Source organism: Mustela erminea, chromosome 21, assembly GCF_009829155.1.
Source record: "Mustela erminea isolate mMusErm1 chromosome 21, mMusErm1.Pri, whole genome shotgun sequence".
In the NCBI taxonomy this organism is placed as follows: Eukaryota; Metazoa; Chordata; class Mammalia; order Carnivora; family Mustelidae; genus Mustela; species Mustela erminea.
In genome coordinates this window covers 4992339-5011535 of record NC_045634.1, presented here as the reverse complement: position 1 = coordinate 5011535, position 19197 = coordinate 4992339, and the positions used below count along the sequence as shown (strand labels likewise).

The 19197-nt window shown below is 36.2% G+C and overlaps 1 protein-coding gene across 3 annotated transcripts in view; it reads left to right on the top strand.

The window, feature by feature from the left end:
* The window catches only part of LOC116581964 (A disintegrin and metallopeptidase domain 3-like), a 109285-nt gene that overhangs the window by 51104 nt on the left and 38984 nt on the right, over positions 1-19197 (top strand). For all 3 annotated transcript variants that reach the window (XM_032329299.1, XM_032329298.1, XM_032329300.1), the window contains 4 exons: positions 1786-1857; positions 2089-2255; positions 3333-3414; positions 5233-5369. In XM_032329299.1, the coding sequence (XP_032185190.1) occupies positions 1786-1857; positions 2089-2255; positions 3333-3414; positions 5233-5369 (458 nt within the window). The remainder of the gene's footprint in view (positions 1-1785; positions 1858-2088; positions 2256-3332; positions 3415-5232; positions 5370-19197) is intronic.

Here is a 19197-nt window from a genome sequence, read left to right as displayed (position 1 = left end):
TGATCTATATATGTTTTATAGTCAACTGTTTTATGGCCTAATATAAGTCAATTTATGTAAAACGTCCATGTATATTTGAAAAAAAAATCTCATTGTTTTATGTACGCTTTACATATACATATTATATCTAAATTTTGTTTTAACCTGAACACTTATATTTATTATTAATTTGCTTGATCGATTAATGATTGAGAGAACTATGTAAAAATCCCTCACTATAACAGTTAATTTCTACTTATAATTTTGTTAAATTTTGTTTAAGACATTTTGTTGCTAAGCTGTTAGTTATAGTGAAGTTTAGAATGCTTCCATCTTTCTTAATAATTGAATATTTTTTTAATGCACTGTGATATTATTTTTGCTTTTAAGCTTTTTTTTCACATTAATGTAATTATAATGTAGTATATATATTGTCTGTTATTTTCCTGATGTATATTTTAATGTTTTGACTCAATAACTCTATGTACTCATAATTTAGAGGTTTTTATTTTAATTGCATATAGTGGATTTTTAAAAAAGTTTCTGTCATTTAACTAATATTTTTTCTGTTGATAATTTGTGATTATTGACATACAAGGATTTATTTCCATGGTCATGTTTTTATATTCTTTTGTCTTGCTTTTCATGTGTTCAGTTTTGCAAAGGATCACCTTCATTCATCTCACACATGCTGCATTGTGCTGGGAAAGGTTACATACAGAGAAATAGCAAAGTATAAATAGTCTCTAAGGACCTAGGAGGATAACATCTGTTTTTGTCCAAATCAGAGAATAGTATCCATTACATTTTATTTTCTGTTAGTAGTTTTCAGCAGACTTGTTGAAGATTACTGATGATACAAAGTTGCTGCTTTTTATGTTTTCTGCTAACACTTAGAAATGTGTACATACACATAATTAGAAATATTTAGAGAAAATATGATTTCTATTCCTTTGAATTAAGACATATTCTTGACATTACTGGCTATAATGGTCCTCAGAGCTCTTTGTTTAGAAAGTGCACTATTTATCTGGGATAAGTAGTCATCTTTTAGTGGGATGAAGACACATGATGGCAATCAAAAAAAAAAAAGACTTTTTATTAAAAAAAGAGTTTATTTATTTGATAGAGAGAGAGAGATCACAAGTAGGCAGAGAAGCAGGCAGAGAGAGAGGGGGAAGCAGACTCCTTGCTGAGCAGAGAGTCTACTGCAGGGCTCGATCCCAGGACTCTGAGATCGTGACCTGAGCTGAAGGCAGAGGCTTAACCCACTGAGCCACCCAGGCACCCCACGACTTAGTAGTTTAGTTAGTTGGGAACTTGAGGTCTGTTTTTGTTTTGTTTTTTTTTTTAACGATTTTATTTATTTATTTGACAGAGATCACAAGTAGGCAGAGAGAGAGAGGGAGCATGCTCCCTGTTGAGCAGAGAGCCTGATGCAGGGCTCCATCCCAGGACCCTGGGATCATGACCTGAGGCAAAGGCAGAGGCTTTAACCCACTGAGCCACCCAGGCACCCCACTGAGGTTCTAATTTTCAGTAGTTCTGTGATCTTGTAAAATTAAATTTTGGCTCTTACTTTCTGTATGTGTGAAGAGGAAGTTAATGACAACCTTCTTATTTTAAGATTATTGATTAATATATAGAGTCTCTAGGTTTATACCTAAAACTTACTAAGTACTTGGTAAATCTTAATTTATTTTTCTTTCACTTGAGCACTGCATTATTTTAACATTTTATATCCATTTAAAATGTGATAACTCAGTAATTTTCACCAGTGATTAAGAAACAAAATTTGTCTTTCAGTACGATTATATGGGTTCTGAAGTGGCAGTTGCAGCTGAGAAAGTTGTCCATATCTTTGGTGTAATCAACACTGTAAGTATTTATGTTTTATTTAAGTAAGAAACATTCCTATTAATGCAGTAATATTGTTTGTATTAATAGCATATCCAGTTTGTAAAAACTGCAATCCTACCAACTGGTTTCATACATCAATGAATAGATTTCATCTCTAAAAAAGAGTAAATTGAATATATTAACATTATGTTTAGAATATTATATTTATGATTACCTAAAAACTATATATTATGTAACTTCTGTTTTCAGATGTTTTCCCAGCTCAACATAACTATTATACTAACTTCTTTGGAACTCTGGTCAGATCAAAATAAGATTTCACTTAGTGGGGATGCTAATGAAGTACTACAAAGATTTGTGTCATGGAAAGAACAATTTTTATTTCAAAGATCCCATGATATGGCATACTTATTAATGTAAGTGCCTTATTTGTATTGACATAAGGTTTGTCGAATTATTTTATTAGCTATCAAGATTATATATATGAGTTATATGTAATGACAAGACACTTCAAAAAAGGATTATATGCACTTTATGTTGACAAAATGCAAAATACAAAATTCTGAAAACAATGTAAGACACTAAGTCATAGTAAGTCATTATTCTCCACTAGGCTTTTTTATCTATGGAAATGTAAGAAACTTGAAAATTATCTCGAGGAACGCCTCGAGATAAACAGGGGCCTCAATGATTTAAAGATTTTCTCAGAGATAAATAATTGAAACTATCATTTGAACTTTAAGTATAATATAAATTAGTTAACAGAATGCAATAATTGTATATAATGCTAGTTAAAATATGTCAGATTAATAATATGGTTACCATCTTATATAACTATACTGACCCAAGGTGTCGCTATTTAACTATTTTTTTCAAGAGTTTTTTTATATAGGTTTCTGTTAACACTTTGATTGTTGAGATGGAAATAATAAAAATTCTGAAGATCTGAATAATATGCAATAGATTTATAAACTATTGGTGTTTCCTGTGGAATTTAGGGTCAGGTTTGGAGGCTCAGGAGCTACAATAACTAAGGATTGAAATGTATGAGGACATTTGATATACTGTAGATCTTCTTTTCTTGATGAGTCTACTGAGTATTCTGTCTCTTCGTCTCCCTTTCCTCCAATCCAACATATTTTACATGCTTTAGGGGTTCACTATGTGCAAATCATGGGAGTAAGCTATCCTGACTTGTACATTTTCAAATTATATCTATCCAGTGCCAGCAACAGTAGTGGCTAATACTTTGGGAGGATTAGGAACCACTGGGTTTTGGGCTGTGTATCATAAAATGTTAAAGTAGACTTTAGAACTTTGTAGGAACTGTGGTAGATTACCCAAATACAAAATGATTGAAAGCATGAGATGTGACATGTAATATTTTGTATTTAAAAAAAAATAGCTTAACTGAGAAATCCAATTTGTAAAATGTCATTAAGTTAGTAATAATTTAAGATGAATTTATTCAGAATAAAAATTTTATTATTTAGTTATAGGGACCATCTTGATTATGTGGGAGCAACATATCATGGAATGGCATGCAATCCAAATTTTGCTGCAGGAATTGCTCTGGTATGCATTTTATTTCCATCTATTCAGTAAATTCTATATGTTTTGAAACATCCACTTCAAGGAACAAAATATGTATAGTATATTTGTCATGATGTTTTGACAAATTTTCTGAGTATCCTTTTTTTTAGATTTTGAAACTAAAATGTTATAATTTTAAAAGCTTTTTGCTATTGTGGTAAAATGCAAATAACATAAAATTTACCATTTTTACTAGCTTTAAGTGTATAATTCAGTAGTGCCAAGTATGTTCACATTGTTGTGAAACAGATCTTCGGAACATTTTATCTCACATAAATGAATATTTGTATTTTTTTTTTTTTTTTACCAATTTGCCCCATTTTCCACACAATCTAGCCTCTGGAATCCACCATTCTACTCTGTTTCTGTGAGTATGACATTTTAAAATTCTGCATATAAGAGAGATCATATAACATTTATCTTTTTATGTCCAGCTTCTTTCACTTAACATAATTTCATCCACGTTCATCCATGTTGTTGCAAACGGCAGGGTTTTATTTTTTTTATGGCTGAATAATGTTCATATATATGTGAATTTAATATATATGTGAATATTCATATGTATATATGTATACACACACATATATGACTTTTTAAATCCATTTATCTGTCAGTTCTATTTTTAATATCATGAGGAACCGTTATACTTATTTTCAGGGTGTTTGCTCCGTTTTATAATCCTACTAGCAGTTTACATTTTATATTCATCATCTTTCCTAACATGTTATTTTCTGTTATTGTTGTTTTTTAATACCAACTATCCTAAGTCGTATGAGGTGATATTTCATCATGGTTTCAATGTGCACTTCTATAATTACTAGTGCTACTGAACATCTTTTCATACACTTTTTGCTTTTTGTGTATTATCTCTGGAAAAAGTATCCATTCAAGTTCTTAGTCTTTTTTTTTTTCTTTAAGTATATAATCAGATAGTTGTCCTCTTCAGCATTTCCCAAATGAGTTGAATACTTAGATCCACACAAAAACTTGCATGAATGTGTATAGGAGCTATTCAAATTTACAAAGATTGGGAGCAACCAAGATGTTCTTTAGCAGATGAATGGATAAACAAACTGGAGTAAATTGATATAAAGGAATACTATCCAATGATTTTTTTTTTTTTAAAGTGAGGCATCAAGCCGTGAAAACACATGGAGAAAACTTACGTACATAGTGATTAGTGAGAAAAGCCAATCTGAAAAGGCGATATACTGTATGAGTGCAACTATATGAGCTGAAAAAAGGAAAACTGTGGGGATAGTAAAAAGATTATACTTCACGAGGGATTTGTGTCTTGCTGCCCTTATTATTTCCCATTTTTTTTTAATACAAAAATGCTACTTGCAAAGTGTTATAGTATTCTGCTTTAAAAAAAAAATTAATTTGGCTTTCTCCCTAAACTATTTCTGAAGTCAAAACTGATTGCAAATTCAACCCTTTAGAATCTTTATATTTTTTTCTAAGTGTTTCTTAAAAAATAATATGATTACTGAAACAGTGCATATTCTTCTCAAAAAACTTTTAAAGCTTATTGGAATTTAATACGTAATAAAAGCATTTGATAATCTTATTTTGGTTTATGTCAGTTCCATTTGGATTAAAAATGCAATAACTCAAAAATAAAAACAAAATTTACCTATTTTTTCCTTATTTTCCATATCCCTAAGAAAATAATGAGCATAGTAGTTTCTTAAATTTGTGTTTGCACTTAGGTAATATGGCCAAAAAGAAAAGATCAAAGAGATGAAATAATTTAGGCAACAATTCTGTTTTTGTTTTGTTTTGTTTTTTTGCATTTAGTATCCACAGATGATAACTTTAGATGCATTTTCAGTTGTTATGGTACAGTTGCTTGCAATTAATCTGGGATTAACATACGATGATATCTACAATTGTTACTGTCCAGGAACTACATGCATAATGAATTCTGAAGCAATGTAAGATTTTATTTTTATCAAATCTGTGTCTTTTTCTGGGAAATGTATGTAGCAGTCACTTGTATAATATCTTGCAATACAACTTGAGTTGGAATATTTTTATTAAATACATAATGTACTTGTTTATTTATTTTAATTTTTATTTAAATTCAATTTAGTTAACATATACTGTATTATTAGTTTCAGGGTAGAATTTAGTGATTCATCAATTGCATATAACACCCATCCTCATTACATCAGGTGCCCCCCCCCTTAGTGCCTCATCCCCCAACCCAGCTCCTCTCTAGCAACCCTCAGTTTGTTTCCTAGACTTAAGAGTCTGTGGTTTGCTTCCCTCTCTGTTTTTGTCTTATATAAAGAGGAGTATTTCATATCGCAGAAAATGTGCTTAATATTTCTACATTCAGTGTTACAGAGAAAATGAGTGTTGATGATGACTTTCTGGGGGTTAACTAGAGTCTTCAGGTGAATTTAATTCATTCTAAAAATATGTAATAAGCATCTACTTTGCAGGATTGTGTTAGTCTTATAAATGGCTAGCAAGATAGATATGTCATAAATATCTTAACCTATCAGGGTCTGAAAATTTAAAAGTAGACCTAAGAACAAAGTATAAACAGCGTATGATAGGTGCCAAGAAGGAAATAAATAGGGAATACACGGGGAGAAGAAATTTTTTTTTTTTTAAGATTTTATTTACTTATTTGACAGAGAGAAAGAGAGCACAGGTAGGCACAGCAGCAAGCAAAGGAGAGGGAGAAGCAGGCTTCCCGCTAAGCTGAGAGCCTGATGCAGGGGTCAGTCCCAGGACTCTGGCATCGTGACCTGAGTTAAGGGCAGCTGCTTGACCAACAAAGCCACCTAGGTGTCCCAAGAAGAAACTTTCTGATAAAGGAAAGTTTTCTGAGGAAATAGTTATGAGAGATGTGAATTTGCTCATGTAAAGGGCTTGTTGAAAACTTGTCAAGCCAGCAAACGAAGTGGTGCTTAAATAACAAGAAGTTTGAAAAACTCAACAGACTAGACTAAGAATATCGAGAGAGGGATAAAAATGAAAAAAAAAAAAAAGAAAAAATATCTGGGACTATAAGGAGGAATGTTTTGTACATAAGGTAAAGAAAGTAAAATGCAGTGAGGCTAAAGCCTAAGTCAGGGGAAGAAGGCCAGGTGATTCAGGAATGTGTATGAAAGAGTCTAATTGTGCAGTCATGAGGCAAGAATTGGACTTTTGTGATAAATGTTAACCAAATACATTTTAAGTTGATTCATGCAGTATGGATAGTAAAAATTATCTTAAAATGAATGTAAAATATATCAGAGGGAACAGTAAGATAGTTAATATTTTGGAGATGATTCTCATAATAATCTATAACAGTTTATTAAGATTGAGAGAAAAAGATGTGAAGAATTGTTTGTAGACTTTTTGATATCATAATTATTAAAAAAGGCAAATATTTTAGGAAGGCAGAAAATTGAGGAGAAGCCTTGGGGGTAGTTTATATTAATTTGGGGATTCTGAGTCATGGATTGGAATTAAGTGCACATTTATATAGGTCCTGACCTGAGGATAAGGAATTTAAAATGTGTGAGTTTTTATTGGTGGAAGTTAAAACCATGAACAGGTCATTTAAAAAGAAGTTGAGAGTGATAAGGGTACTTCTCATATTTATGGGCTGAATAATTGAGGAGAAACCAGTGACATACCGTGAAAAGAAACAGAAGGAAGAAAATATTAGAAACATGGACCGGGATAGGATGGAGTCTTACCTAGGGAGGTATATGTTTTAAGAATAAGATAGAGGGTGGAAATCAAATGGTAAAAGTATCAGTATTGTATTTTAGCTTCCCCTAATTCTCCCACAAAATACAGAACGAAACTAGGAAAGCAAACAAAAAGGCAAAAACATATTTCTCAAGTTTCCCAAACTGAAATGCACCAAAAATACCAGTAGATGGGACCAATTCACTAACAAAAAACTAAGTAGCATGAAGTAAGTAGCTGTGTAGCAGGAACCAAAATAGGAGGACACTAAGAACTTTAAAATCTTACTGACCTTAGAAATAACTGGCTAAGCCAACCCTGAGAAGATGTCCCTACTGAGACTGAAGTATCAGTAAGCTGCAGGAGCCAGAACTGGGGAGGATATAGCAAACTGTAGATAAGAGCAAAGGAGCTGTGAACATTAATTAAGATGCTATCATTGCCTTGATCTCAGCTCTTAAAAAAATAGCTAGTAATTATAGCACATATATCACCCAGATCATGTTTTAAAAATACTCACCGAAAAGACCTGGGGCACTTTGGAGGAATGATTGAGTCCAGTTCTAAACTGAAGAAAATAAAAATGAGCTTGGAACATGTTGTATGAGAAAATTAGGAAGTATTTAAAGAATTATGGAGACTTAGCAAAGGGACACAAAAACCAGGTCCCAATAGTCAAATATGTGGGAATCTGAATCTTATAAATAATAGTGATAGTAATGGATTATAATCCATTTAGCATGATAGGAAAACATGATTCCATATTCATATAAATAATTAGTTGAAAAATAATAAAGGAATGGGATATTAACATAAAAGCAAAGTATTTCCAGATAATTATTAACTAATAAGAGAAAATTAATTTTACAGTGAAGACTAGCACCTTAATCAAATAATCAAAATGGCTATCATCAGTAATATAACAAATTAAAATCCTGTGCTATTTGTTTGAATGCAATGAAACAGACTCAGCAACACTGCTGTGATAATGTTGCCAGTATACAAACCTCAATTTAATTATGAGGAAACATTTTATAATCCTAAACTGAGAGACATTCTACCAAATAATCAGTCTATAATCACAAAACTTTCCATGACTATGTAACCCAACAACAACAACAACAACAACAAAATTGTAGGTAACTAAACTTAGGAGACGTGAAAATTAAATGCAATGTTTGAGGAGGAGCTAAAATGGCAGCATACCAGGAAGACCCTAGGCTTGTCAAGTAGCTGAACACAACTAAGTAACTATCAAACCACTGTCAACACCCAAGAAGTCAACCTGACAACTGACAGAACAAACTGCACAACTACAGGGAGAGAAGAGGCCACATGGAGGATGGTAGGAGAGACATGGATTGGGGAAGAAATGGATTCCAGGTGCTGCAGAGAGGGAGTCATGGTAGCAGATAAAATAGGGGTGAGGAATGTGCAGGGAAACAAGCAGAAAGAACACTTCCCCAAATCCACTGGCTGAAAAAACCAGAGGGGCTGATTTTTGTAAGCTTTTGCAACCAGCGGGGCTCAAAGACTGCAATTTAAAAGGATGGCCAGTGTAGCTGGGATAAAGCCCTGAGCGCCTACCCTACTTGTGGGGAAAAGGCAAGCCAGCACTCTGGAGGCAGATAGCAAATGATCAGGAGGATCATCTAAAGGTGCACATGGGAAACTGTTCACTCTTCCCAGAGCTCTTCTGTGAGAGGTGGTAGTCACAGAGATGGCCCTCTGGGGACAAAAGAGCTGGGAGGCACCATTTCCTACACCAACCCCAACTTTACCTCCCCATGCTTTCATCTCCCGACCCCTGCATAGGCACAGAGACACCTGCTGAGGGAGGCTAACCCGGATGGACTCTGACTATTTAGCCTGCTTGTTCCAAATCCCATTTCCCTGCACTCTGGTGTGACTGCCCTTCTCAGTCAAAACTGCATCCATCCCAGCAGGGTCAGACCCTCCCCAAAAAGATCAGCACAAGCCCCCACCATAGCATATTCCAAAAGTTTGGAGTTTTAAAAGTCAGTAGGCTTTACTGGGACAGAACCCAAAGGGCACTGTGGTGCTCCAGGCAGGCAAACAACCCAGAGACAGTGTGAAAATAGCATATCTGAAAAACACCTGGCATTTGAAAGGGGAGATTATTTGCTTTTCTAGGAGTGCTTGCCTGAGAACAAGCATGGAGACCCCTCTCTGGGGACAAAGGAGCTGGCTGGTGCCATTTCCCTTCCCTGCCCTACAGCATAAACCAGCTTCAGTAAATAGCACAGCACTGACATTGACTGCCTAAGCTGCTTACACCAAGCCCCATCCACCTGTGCTCTGCTTTTCTCAGGCAAGTGTGCCTTTGTCCCAGCCCAGTGGGCCCTTCCCCAGAAAACCAGCAGAAACCCCTGCACGCACCAAGTCTCCTGAACAGAGTTCTGCAGGGTTTGGTCCTCCTGGAAATAGCATCAGGTCTTATTTAACAAGAGGACCAAGCACACCTTGTTAAAACCCACCACACTCTGGACAAGGTCCACACACTTCCCACTCCCACCAAGGACAGCCTCTGCAAATGAATTCCTAGAGGATAGAGCAGCCAGAACACAGAAGCAGAGTACATACAGCCCACACCAGAGACACTCTTTGAAGCACCAGGTTCTGGACTCTATATGACCTCTTCTTCATAAGGCCATTACTCTCAGGAGCAGGAAACATGACAGACTTCCATAATGCACAGAAGAAAAGAGACTTAGACAAAATGCCAAGACAGAGGAATTCTTCTCAAAAGAAAGAATTAGAAAAGGTCACAACCAGATATCTAAGTGAAACAGATGTAAGTAAAATGCCTGATGGAGAATTTAAAGAACAAATGTAAGAATACTTGCTGGCTTGAGAAAAGAATGGAAGACTTCAGGGAGGTCCTCACCACAGAGATAAAAGCATTAAAAAAAACAATCAGAAATGAAAAATGCCATAACCAAGACTCAGAACAAACTGGATGTAATGACCAGAATGATGGAAGAAGGATAAGAATGAATAAGTGATAAGGAAGAGAGAAAAATGGGGGAAAATGAAGCTGACCAAAAGAAAGAATAATTATGGGTTATGAGATAGACCTAGGGAATCAATGACTCCGTCAAGTGTAGTAACATTCATATCAGAGGAGTCCCAGAGAAAGAATAGACAGAAAAGGGGCCAGAAAGTTTATTTGAGGAAATAATAGCTGAAAACTTCCCTAATCTGGAATCCAAATTCAGGAGGCAGAGAGAACTCCTATTAAAATCAACAAAAGCAAGGCAATACTAAGACATACTGTAGTTAAATTTGCAAAATATGGTGATAAAAAATCCTGAAGCAGCAAGACAAAAGAACTCCCTAACTTACAAGGGTAGACCCATAGGGTGAGCTGCAGATGTCTCCACAGGAATGTGGCAAGCTAGAAGGAAGTAACACAATATATTCAACAAGCTGAGTGGAAAAAATTTGCAGCCACAAATATTCTGTTCAACAAGGCTGTAATTCAGAATAGAAGAAGAGAGAGTTTTCCAGAGAAACAAAAACTGAAGTTCTTGACCACTAACTAGCCCTGCAAGTAATATTAAAGGGGACTTTTTGAGTGGGAAGGAAAGACCAAAGGTGACAAAGACTATAAAGGAACAGAGAAAATCTCCAAAAGCAATGACAAAAACAAATAATAAAATGGCACTAAATACATATCTATCAACAATACTTTCTAAATGGATTGAACACTGCAATCACAAGGCAGGGTGTTAGAATGGATAAAAAACAAGACACATCTATATGCTACCTACAAGAGACTCATTTTTAACCTAAAAACATATGTAGATTGTGAGGGGATGGCAAACTATTTATCATGCCAACAGATGTTAAAAGAAAGCCAGAGTAGTAAGACTTCTATCAGAAAAAGTAGATTTTAAACTGAATCTATAGAAGAGATGAAGAAGGGCAGTGTATCCTAAGAAAGGGGACTATCCAACAAGGAGATGTAACAAAGGTAGATCTATATTTCTCCAACATGGGGGCGCATGAATAAGTAAAACAATAACAAACATGAAAGAAACTCATTAATAATAATACAATAATAATAGGGGACTCCAACACCTCCACTTACACCAATGAATAGATCTAAACAGAAAATCAAGGAAACAATGGCTTCGAATGACACACTGGATCAGATGGACCGCAAAACACTTCATCCTAAAGCAGCAGAATATACATTCTTTTTGAGTGAGCATGAGACAGTCTCCAGGATAGATCACATACTGGGTCAGCCTTCAGCAAGCACAAAAAGATTGAGCTCATACCATGCATATGTTCTGACCACAACTCTATGAAATTTGAAGTCTACCACAAGAAAAAATTGGAAAAGACCACAAATACATGGAGTTTAAACAACATGCTACTAAAGAATGAATAAGTTAACCAGGAAATTAAAGAAGAAATAAGAAAACACATGAAAATGAAAGCGCGATAGTCCAGAACCTTTGGGATACAGCAAAGTGATCATAAGAGGAAAATATATAGCAATATAGGCCTACCTCAAGAAGCAAGAAAAATCTTAAGCAAGCAACTTAATCTTACACATACAGGAGCTGGAAAAAGAACATCAGATGAAGCTTAAAGCTGATGGAAGAAGGGAGAATATTAAAAATCAGAGCAGGAAAAAATAATATAGAAATTTTAAAAATAAATGAAACTAAGAGATAGTTCTTTGAAAAAATTAATGAAATTGATAACCCCCTAGCAAGACTGATCAAGAAAAAAAGAGAAAGGACACAAATTAAAAAAAAAAAAATCACAAATGAAAGAGAAGAAATAACCAATACCACAACTATCCAAACTATTATAAGAGAATATTATGAAAAAGTATATGCCAATGAATTGAACAATCTGAAAAAAATGGATCAATTCCTAGAAACATACTAACTACCCAAACTGAAACATGAAGAAATAGAAAACTAAAACAACTAAAAGCAAGCAAAGAAATTGAACCAGTAATCAAAAATCTCCCAACAAACAAAAGTCTAGGGCCAGTTGGCTTCAAAGGTGAATTCTACCAAACATTTAAGGAAGAATTAAAACCTATTCTTTTCAAACTATACCAAAAAATAGAAATGAAACAAAAACATTCACATTTATTATATGAGGCCAGCATACCCTGATTCCAAAACCAGACAAAGATTACACTAAAAAAGAGAACTATAGGCCAATATCCCCGATGAACATGGATGCCAAAATTCTCAACAGGATACTAGCTAATCAGATTTAACAGTGCATTAAAAGAATTATTCACCACCTCCAAGTGGGACCTGGGCTGCCAGGGTAGTTTGACATAGACAAAGCAATCAATGTGACACACCACTCTGATAAGGAGAAGAACAATATGATCCTTTCAGTAGATGCAGAAAAATCATTTAACAAAGTACAACATCCTTTCTTTTTTTTTAAATTTTTTAATTATTATTATTTTTTTATAAACATACAATGTATTTTTATCCCCAGGGGTACAGGTCTGTGAATCGCCAGGTTTACACACTTCACAGCATTCACCATAGCACATACCCTCCCCAATGTCCATAACCCCACCCCCCTGTCTCCAACCCCCTCCCCCAAGCAACCCTCAGTTTGTTTCGTGAGATTAAGAGTCACATATGGTTTGACTCCCTCCCAATCCCATCTTGTTTCATTCATTCTTCTCCTAACCCCTTAACCCCCAGTGTTGCATCTCCACTTCCTCATATCAGGGAGATCATATGATAGTTGTCTTTCTCCGACGGACTTATTTGACTAAGCATGATACGCTCTAGTTCCATCCACGTTGTCGCAAATGGCAAGATTTCATTTCTTTTATGGCTGCATAGTATTCCATTGTGTATATATACCACTTCTTCTTTATCCATTCATCTATGATGGACATCTAGGTTCTTTCCATAGTTTGGCTATTGTAGACATTGCTGCTATAAACATTCGGGTGCACGTGCCCCTTCGGATCACTACGTTTGTATGTTTAGGGTAAATAACCAGTAGTGCAATTGCTGGCTTGTAGGGTAGTTCTATTTTCAACATTTTGAGGAACCTCCATGCTGTTTTCCAGAGTGGCTGCACCAGCTTGCATTCCCACCAACAGTGTAGGAGGGTTCCCCTTTCTCCACATCCTCGCCAGCATCTGTCATTTCCTGACTTGTTAATTTTAGCCATTCTGACTGGTGTGAGGTGATATCTCATTGTGGTTTTGATTTGTATTTCCCTGATGCCGAGTGATGTGGAGCACTTTTTCATGTGTCTGTTGGCCATCTGGATGTCTTCTTTGCAGAAATGTCTGTTCATGTCTTCTTCCCATTTCTTGATTGGATTATTTGTTCTTTGGTGTTGAGTTTGCTAAGTTCTTTATAGATTTTGGACACTAGCCCTTTATCTGATATGTCATTTGCAAATACCTTCTCCCATTCTGCCAGTTGTCTTTTGGTTTTGTTAACTGTTTCCTTTGCTGTGCAAAAGCTTTTGATCTTATTTTTGTCCTTGCTTCCCTTGCCTTTGGCAATGTACCTAGGAAGATGTTGCTGCAGTTGAGGTTGAAGATGTTGCTGCCTGTGTTCTCCTCAAGGATTTTGATGGATTCCTTTCTCACACTGAGGTCCTTTATCCATTTTGAGACTATTTTTGTGTGAGGTATAAGGAAATGGTCCAATTTCACTTTTCTGCATGTGGCTATCCAATTTTCCCAACACCATTTATTGAAGAGGCTGTCTTTTTTCCATTGAACATTCTTTCCTGCTTTGTCGAAGATTAGTTGACCATAGAGTTGAGGGTCTATTTCTGGGCTCTCTATTCTGTTCCATTGATCTATGTGTGTCTGTTTTTTGCCAGTACCATGCTGTCTTGAGGATGACAGCTTTGTAATAGAGCTTGAAGTCTGGAATTGTGATGCCACCAACTTTGGCTTTCTTTCTCAATATTCCTTTGGCTATTCAAGGTCTTTTCTGGTTCCATATAAATTTTAGGGTTATTTGTTCCATTTCTTTGAATAAAAATGGATGGTATTTTGATAGGAATTGCATTAAATGTGTAGATTGCTTTAGGTAGCATAGACATTTTCACAATATTTGTTCTTCCAGTCCAGGAACATGGAACATTTTTCCATTTCTTTGTGTCTTCCTCAATTTCTTTCATGAGTACTTTATAGTTTTCTGAGTATAGATTCTTAGCCTCTTTGGTTAGGTTTATTCCTAGGTATCTTATGGTTTTGGGTGCAATTGTAAATGGGATTGACTCCTTGATTTCACTTTCTTCTGTCTTGTTGTTGGTGTAGAGAAATGCAACTGATTTCTGTGCATTGATTTTATATCCTGACACTTTACTGAATTCCTGTACAAGTTCTAGCAGTTTTGGAGTGGAGTCTTTTGGGTTTTCCACATATAGTATCTTATCATCTGTGAAGAGTGATAGTTTGACTTCTTCTTTGCCGATTTGGATGCCTTTAATTTCCTTTTGTTGTCTGATTGCTGAGGCTAGGACTTCTAGTACTATGTTGAATAGCAGTGGTGATAATGGACATCCCTGCCATGTTCCTGACCTTAGCGGAAAAGCTTTCAGTTTTTCTCCATTGAGAATGATATTTGCGGTGGGTTTTTCATAGATGGCTTTGATAATATTGAGGTATGTGCCCTCTATCTGTACACTTTGAAGAGTTTTGATCAGGAAGGGATGCTGTACTTTGTCAAATGCTTTTTCAGCATCTATTGAGAGTATCATATCGTTCTTGTTCTTTCTTTTATTCATGTATTATATCACATTGATTGATTTGCAGATGTTGAACCAACCTTGCAGCACTGGAATAAATCCCACTTGGTCGTGGTGAATAATCCTTTTAATGTACTGTTGAATCCTATTGGCTAGTTTTTGGTGAGAATTTTTGCATCTGTGTTCATTTAGGATATTGGTCTGAAGTTCTCTTTTTTGTTGGGATCCTTGTCTGGTTTTGGGATCAAGGTAATCCTGGCCTCATAAAATGAGTTTGGAAGTTTTCCTTCCATTTCTATTTTTTGGAACAGTTTCAGGAGAATAGGAACTAGTTCTTCTTTAAATGTTTGGTAGAATTCCCCTGGGAAGCCATCTGGCCCTTGGCTTTTGTTTGTTTGGAGATTTTTGATGACTGTTTCAATCTCCTTACTGGTTATGGATTTGTTCAAGCTTTCTATTTCTTCCTGCTTCCCTTGTGGTTCTTTATATGTCTTTAGAAACGCATCCATTTCTTCCAGATTGTCAAATTTGTTGACGTAGTGTTGCTCATAATATGTTCTTATAATTGTTTGTATTTCCTTGGTGTTAGTTGTGATCTCTCCTCTTTCATTCATGATTTTATTTATTTGGGTCCTTTCTCTTTTCTTTTTGATAAGTCTGGCCAGGGGTTTATCAATTTTATTAATTCTTTCAAAGATCCAGCTCCTAGTTTCATTGATTTGTTCTATTGGTTTTTTTTTGGTTTCTATTTCATTGATTTCTGTTCTGATCTTTATGATTTCTCTTCTCCTGCTGGGTTTAGGGTTTCTTTCTTGTTCTTTCTCCAGCTCCTTTAGGTGTAGGGTTAGGTTGAGTACTTGAGACCTTTCTTGTTTCTTCAGAAAGGCTTGTACTGCTATATATTTTCCTCTCTCAGGACTGCCTTTGCTGTGTCCCACAGATTTTGAACCGTTGTATTTTCATTATCATTTGTTTCCATGATTTTTTTCAATTCTTCTTTAATTTCCCGGTTGACCCAATCATTCTTTAGAAGGATGCTGTTTAGTCTCCATGTATTTGGGTTCTTTCCAAATTTCCTCTTTTGATTGAGTTCTAGCTTCAGAGCATTGTGGTCTGAAAATATGCAGGGAATGATCCCAATCTTTTGATACTGGTTGAGACCTGATTTAGGACCCAGGATGTGATCTATTCTGGAGAACGTTCCATGTGCACTAGAAAAGAATGTGTATTCTGTTGCTTTGGGATGAAATGTCCTGAATATATATGTGATGTCCATCTGATACAGTGTGTCTTTTAAGGCCTTTATTTCCTTGTTGATCTTTTGCTTGGATGATCTGTCCATTTCAGTGAGGGGAGTGTTAAAGTCCCCTACTATTATTGTATTATTGTTGATGTGTTTCTTTGATTTTGTTATTAATTGGTTTATATAGTTAGCTGCTCCCAGGTTAGGGGCATAGATATTTAAAATTGTTATATCTTCTCGTTGGACAGACCCTTTGAGTATGATATAATGTCCTTCCTCATCTCTTAAAATAGTCTTTGGCTTAAAATCTAATTGATCTGATATAAGGATTGCCACCCCAGCTTTCTTCTGATGTCCATTAGCATGGTAAATTGTTTTCCATCCCCTCACTTTAAATCTGGAGGTGTCTTCGGGTCTGAAATGAGTTTCTTGTAAGCAACATATAGATAAGTTTTGTTTTTTTATCCATTCTGATACCCTGTGTCTTTTGACAGGGGCATTTAGCCCATTACCATTCAGGGTAACTATTGAGAGATATAAATTTGGTGCCATTGTATTGCCTGTAAGGTGACTGTTACTGTATATTGTCTCTGTTCCTTTCTGATCTACTACTTTTAGGCTCTCTCTTTGCTTAGAGGACCCCTTTCAATACTTCCTGTAGAGCTGGTTTGGTATTTGCAAATTCTTTCAGTTTTTGTTTGTCCTGGAAGCTTTTTATCTTTCCTCCTATTTTCAATGATAGCCTAGCTGGATATCATATTCTTGGCTGCATGTTTTTCTCGTTTAGTGCTCTGAATATATCATGCCAGTCATTTCTGGCCTGCCAGGTCTCTGTGGATAAGTCTAATATTTTTACCATTGTATATTAGAGACTTCTTTTCCCAGGCTTCTTTCAGGATTTTCTCTTTGTTACTAAGACTTGTAAATTTTACTATTAGGGGACGGGCTGTGGACCTATTCTTATTGATTTTGAGGGGAGTTCTCTGCACCTCCTGGATTTTGATGCTTGTTCCCTTTACCATATTAGGAGATTCTCTCCAATATACCTTCCGCTCCCCTCTCTCTTTCTTCTTCTTCTGGAATCCCAATTATTCTAATGTTGTTTCATCTTATGGTGTCACTTATCTCTCGAATTCTCCCCTTGTGTTCCAGTAGCTGTTTTTCCCTCTTTTGCTCAGCTTCTTTATTCTCTGTCATTTGGTCTTCTATATCGCTAATTCTTTATTCTGCCTCATTTATCCTTGCATTGAGAGCCTCCATTTTTTATTGCACCTCATTAATAGCTTTTTTGATTTCAACTTGGTTAGATTTTAGTTCTTTTATTTCTCCAGAAAGGGCTTTTATATCTCCCTAGAGGGTTTCTCTAATGTCTTCCATGCCTTTTTTGAGCCCGGCTAGAACTTTGAGAATCATGTTTCTGAATTCTATATCTGACATATTACCAATGTTTGTATTGATTAGGTCCCTAGCCTACGGTACTGCCTCTTGTTTTTTTATTTTTTTTTTTTGTGGTGAATTTTTCCACCTTGTCATTTTGTCCAGATAAAAGTATATGAAGGAGCAAGTAAAATACTAAAAGGGTGACAAAGACCCCAGGAAAATACACTTTAACCAAATCAGAAGAGACCCCAAATCGTGAGGGGGGGGTGAAAGGTATGAAAAGAGGCTCAGAAAAAAAAAAAAGAGAAAGAATTAAAAAAAGAAAACAAAGAAAAATATAAAAAAGAAAATATATATATATATATTAGATAAACTAGTTAAAAAACGTTAAAAAAGAAAAGGGTAAAAGTTAAAAAAAATTTAGCAGAAGAAAAAAAATTGAAAAAAAACCCCCACAAATTAAATTAACTGCAAGACTAATGAATCATGGGGAGAAGCCATGAGTTCAGTGCTTTGCGTACTCCTTCTCTGGAATTCTGCTTCTCTCCTTGGTATTGAAACTGCACTCTTGGTAGGTGAACTTGGTCCTGGCTGGATTTCTTGTTGATCTTCTGGGGGAGGGTCTTGTTGTAGTGATTCCCGAGTCTCTTTGCCCCAGACAGAATTGCACCGCCCTTACCAGGGACTGGGCTGAGTAATCCGCTCGGGTTCACTTTTGGGAGCTTTTGTTCCCTGAATGCTTTCTGTAGAGTTCCGGAGGATGGGAATGAAAATGGCGGCCTCCTAGTCTCCGGCCCAGAGGAGCCAAGAGCTCAGGGCCCCACTCCTCAATGTGCCCTCAGAGAATAGCGCCCAATAACTCCTGTCTCCCTGGCCTCCGGCCCCGCTCCAAGCTCACCCTGGCTGCCACCGGTTCAAGGTAGCCCTGAGCTGAGAGCTCATTCCTCGGCTCTCTGTAGCTGGCTTCCCCATTCTAATACCTGCAAGCTCTTGCGACACTGAGACACCCTCGATTCTTCTGTGACCCTATGGAACCTGTGGCCATGCTGACCCTGCGTGGGCTTCACCCTGGTTTAGCCTCTGGAGCGATGTCCTTCAGCGGAACAGACTTTTAAAAGTCCCGATTTTGTGCTCCGTTGCTCTGCCTCTTGCCGGGAGCCGGCCCCTCCCCCGTCGCTTTGGATTCTCTTCTCCGTGAATCAGAAAGTGGTTGATTTTCTGTTTCTAGAATTGCTGTTTTTCTTCTATTTGATCTCCCGTTGGATTTGTAGGTGTTTGCAATGTTTAGATAGGCTATCTAGCTGATCCTCTGCTGCCTGGTGTAGCCTCTGCCTGCTACTTACTTCTCTGCCATCTTGCCAACATCTGTTCTTGATAGAGAGAACATACGTCAAAATCATAATGGCCATATACAAAAAACCCACCGCTAATTTCACCCTCAATGGGGAAAAATTAAGAGCTTTTCTTTTATGGTCAAGAACAAGACAGGAATGTCCTCTCTCAACAGTTATTTAACATAGTACTGGAAGTCCTAACCTCAGCAATCAGACAACAAAAAGAAATAAAAAGCATCCAAATAATGAAGGAAGAAGTCTTAACTTCCACTATTTGCAAACAGCATTATACCTTTATAAGAAAAACCCAGACGGGGCATCTGGGTGGCTCAGTGGGTTAAGGCCTCTGCCTTCGGCTCAGATCAT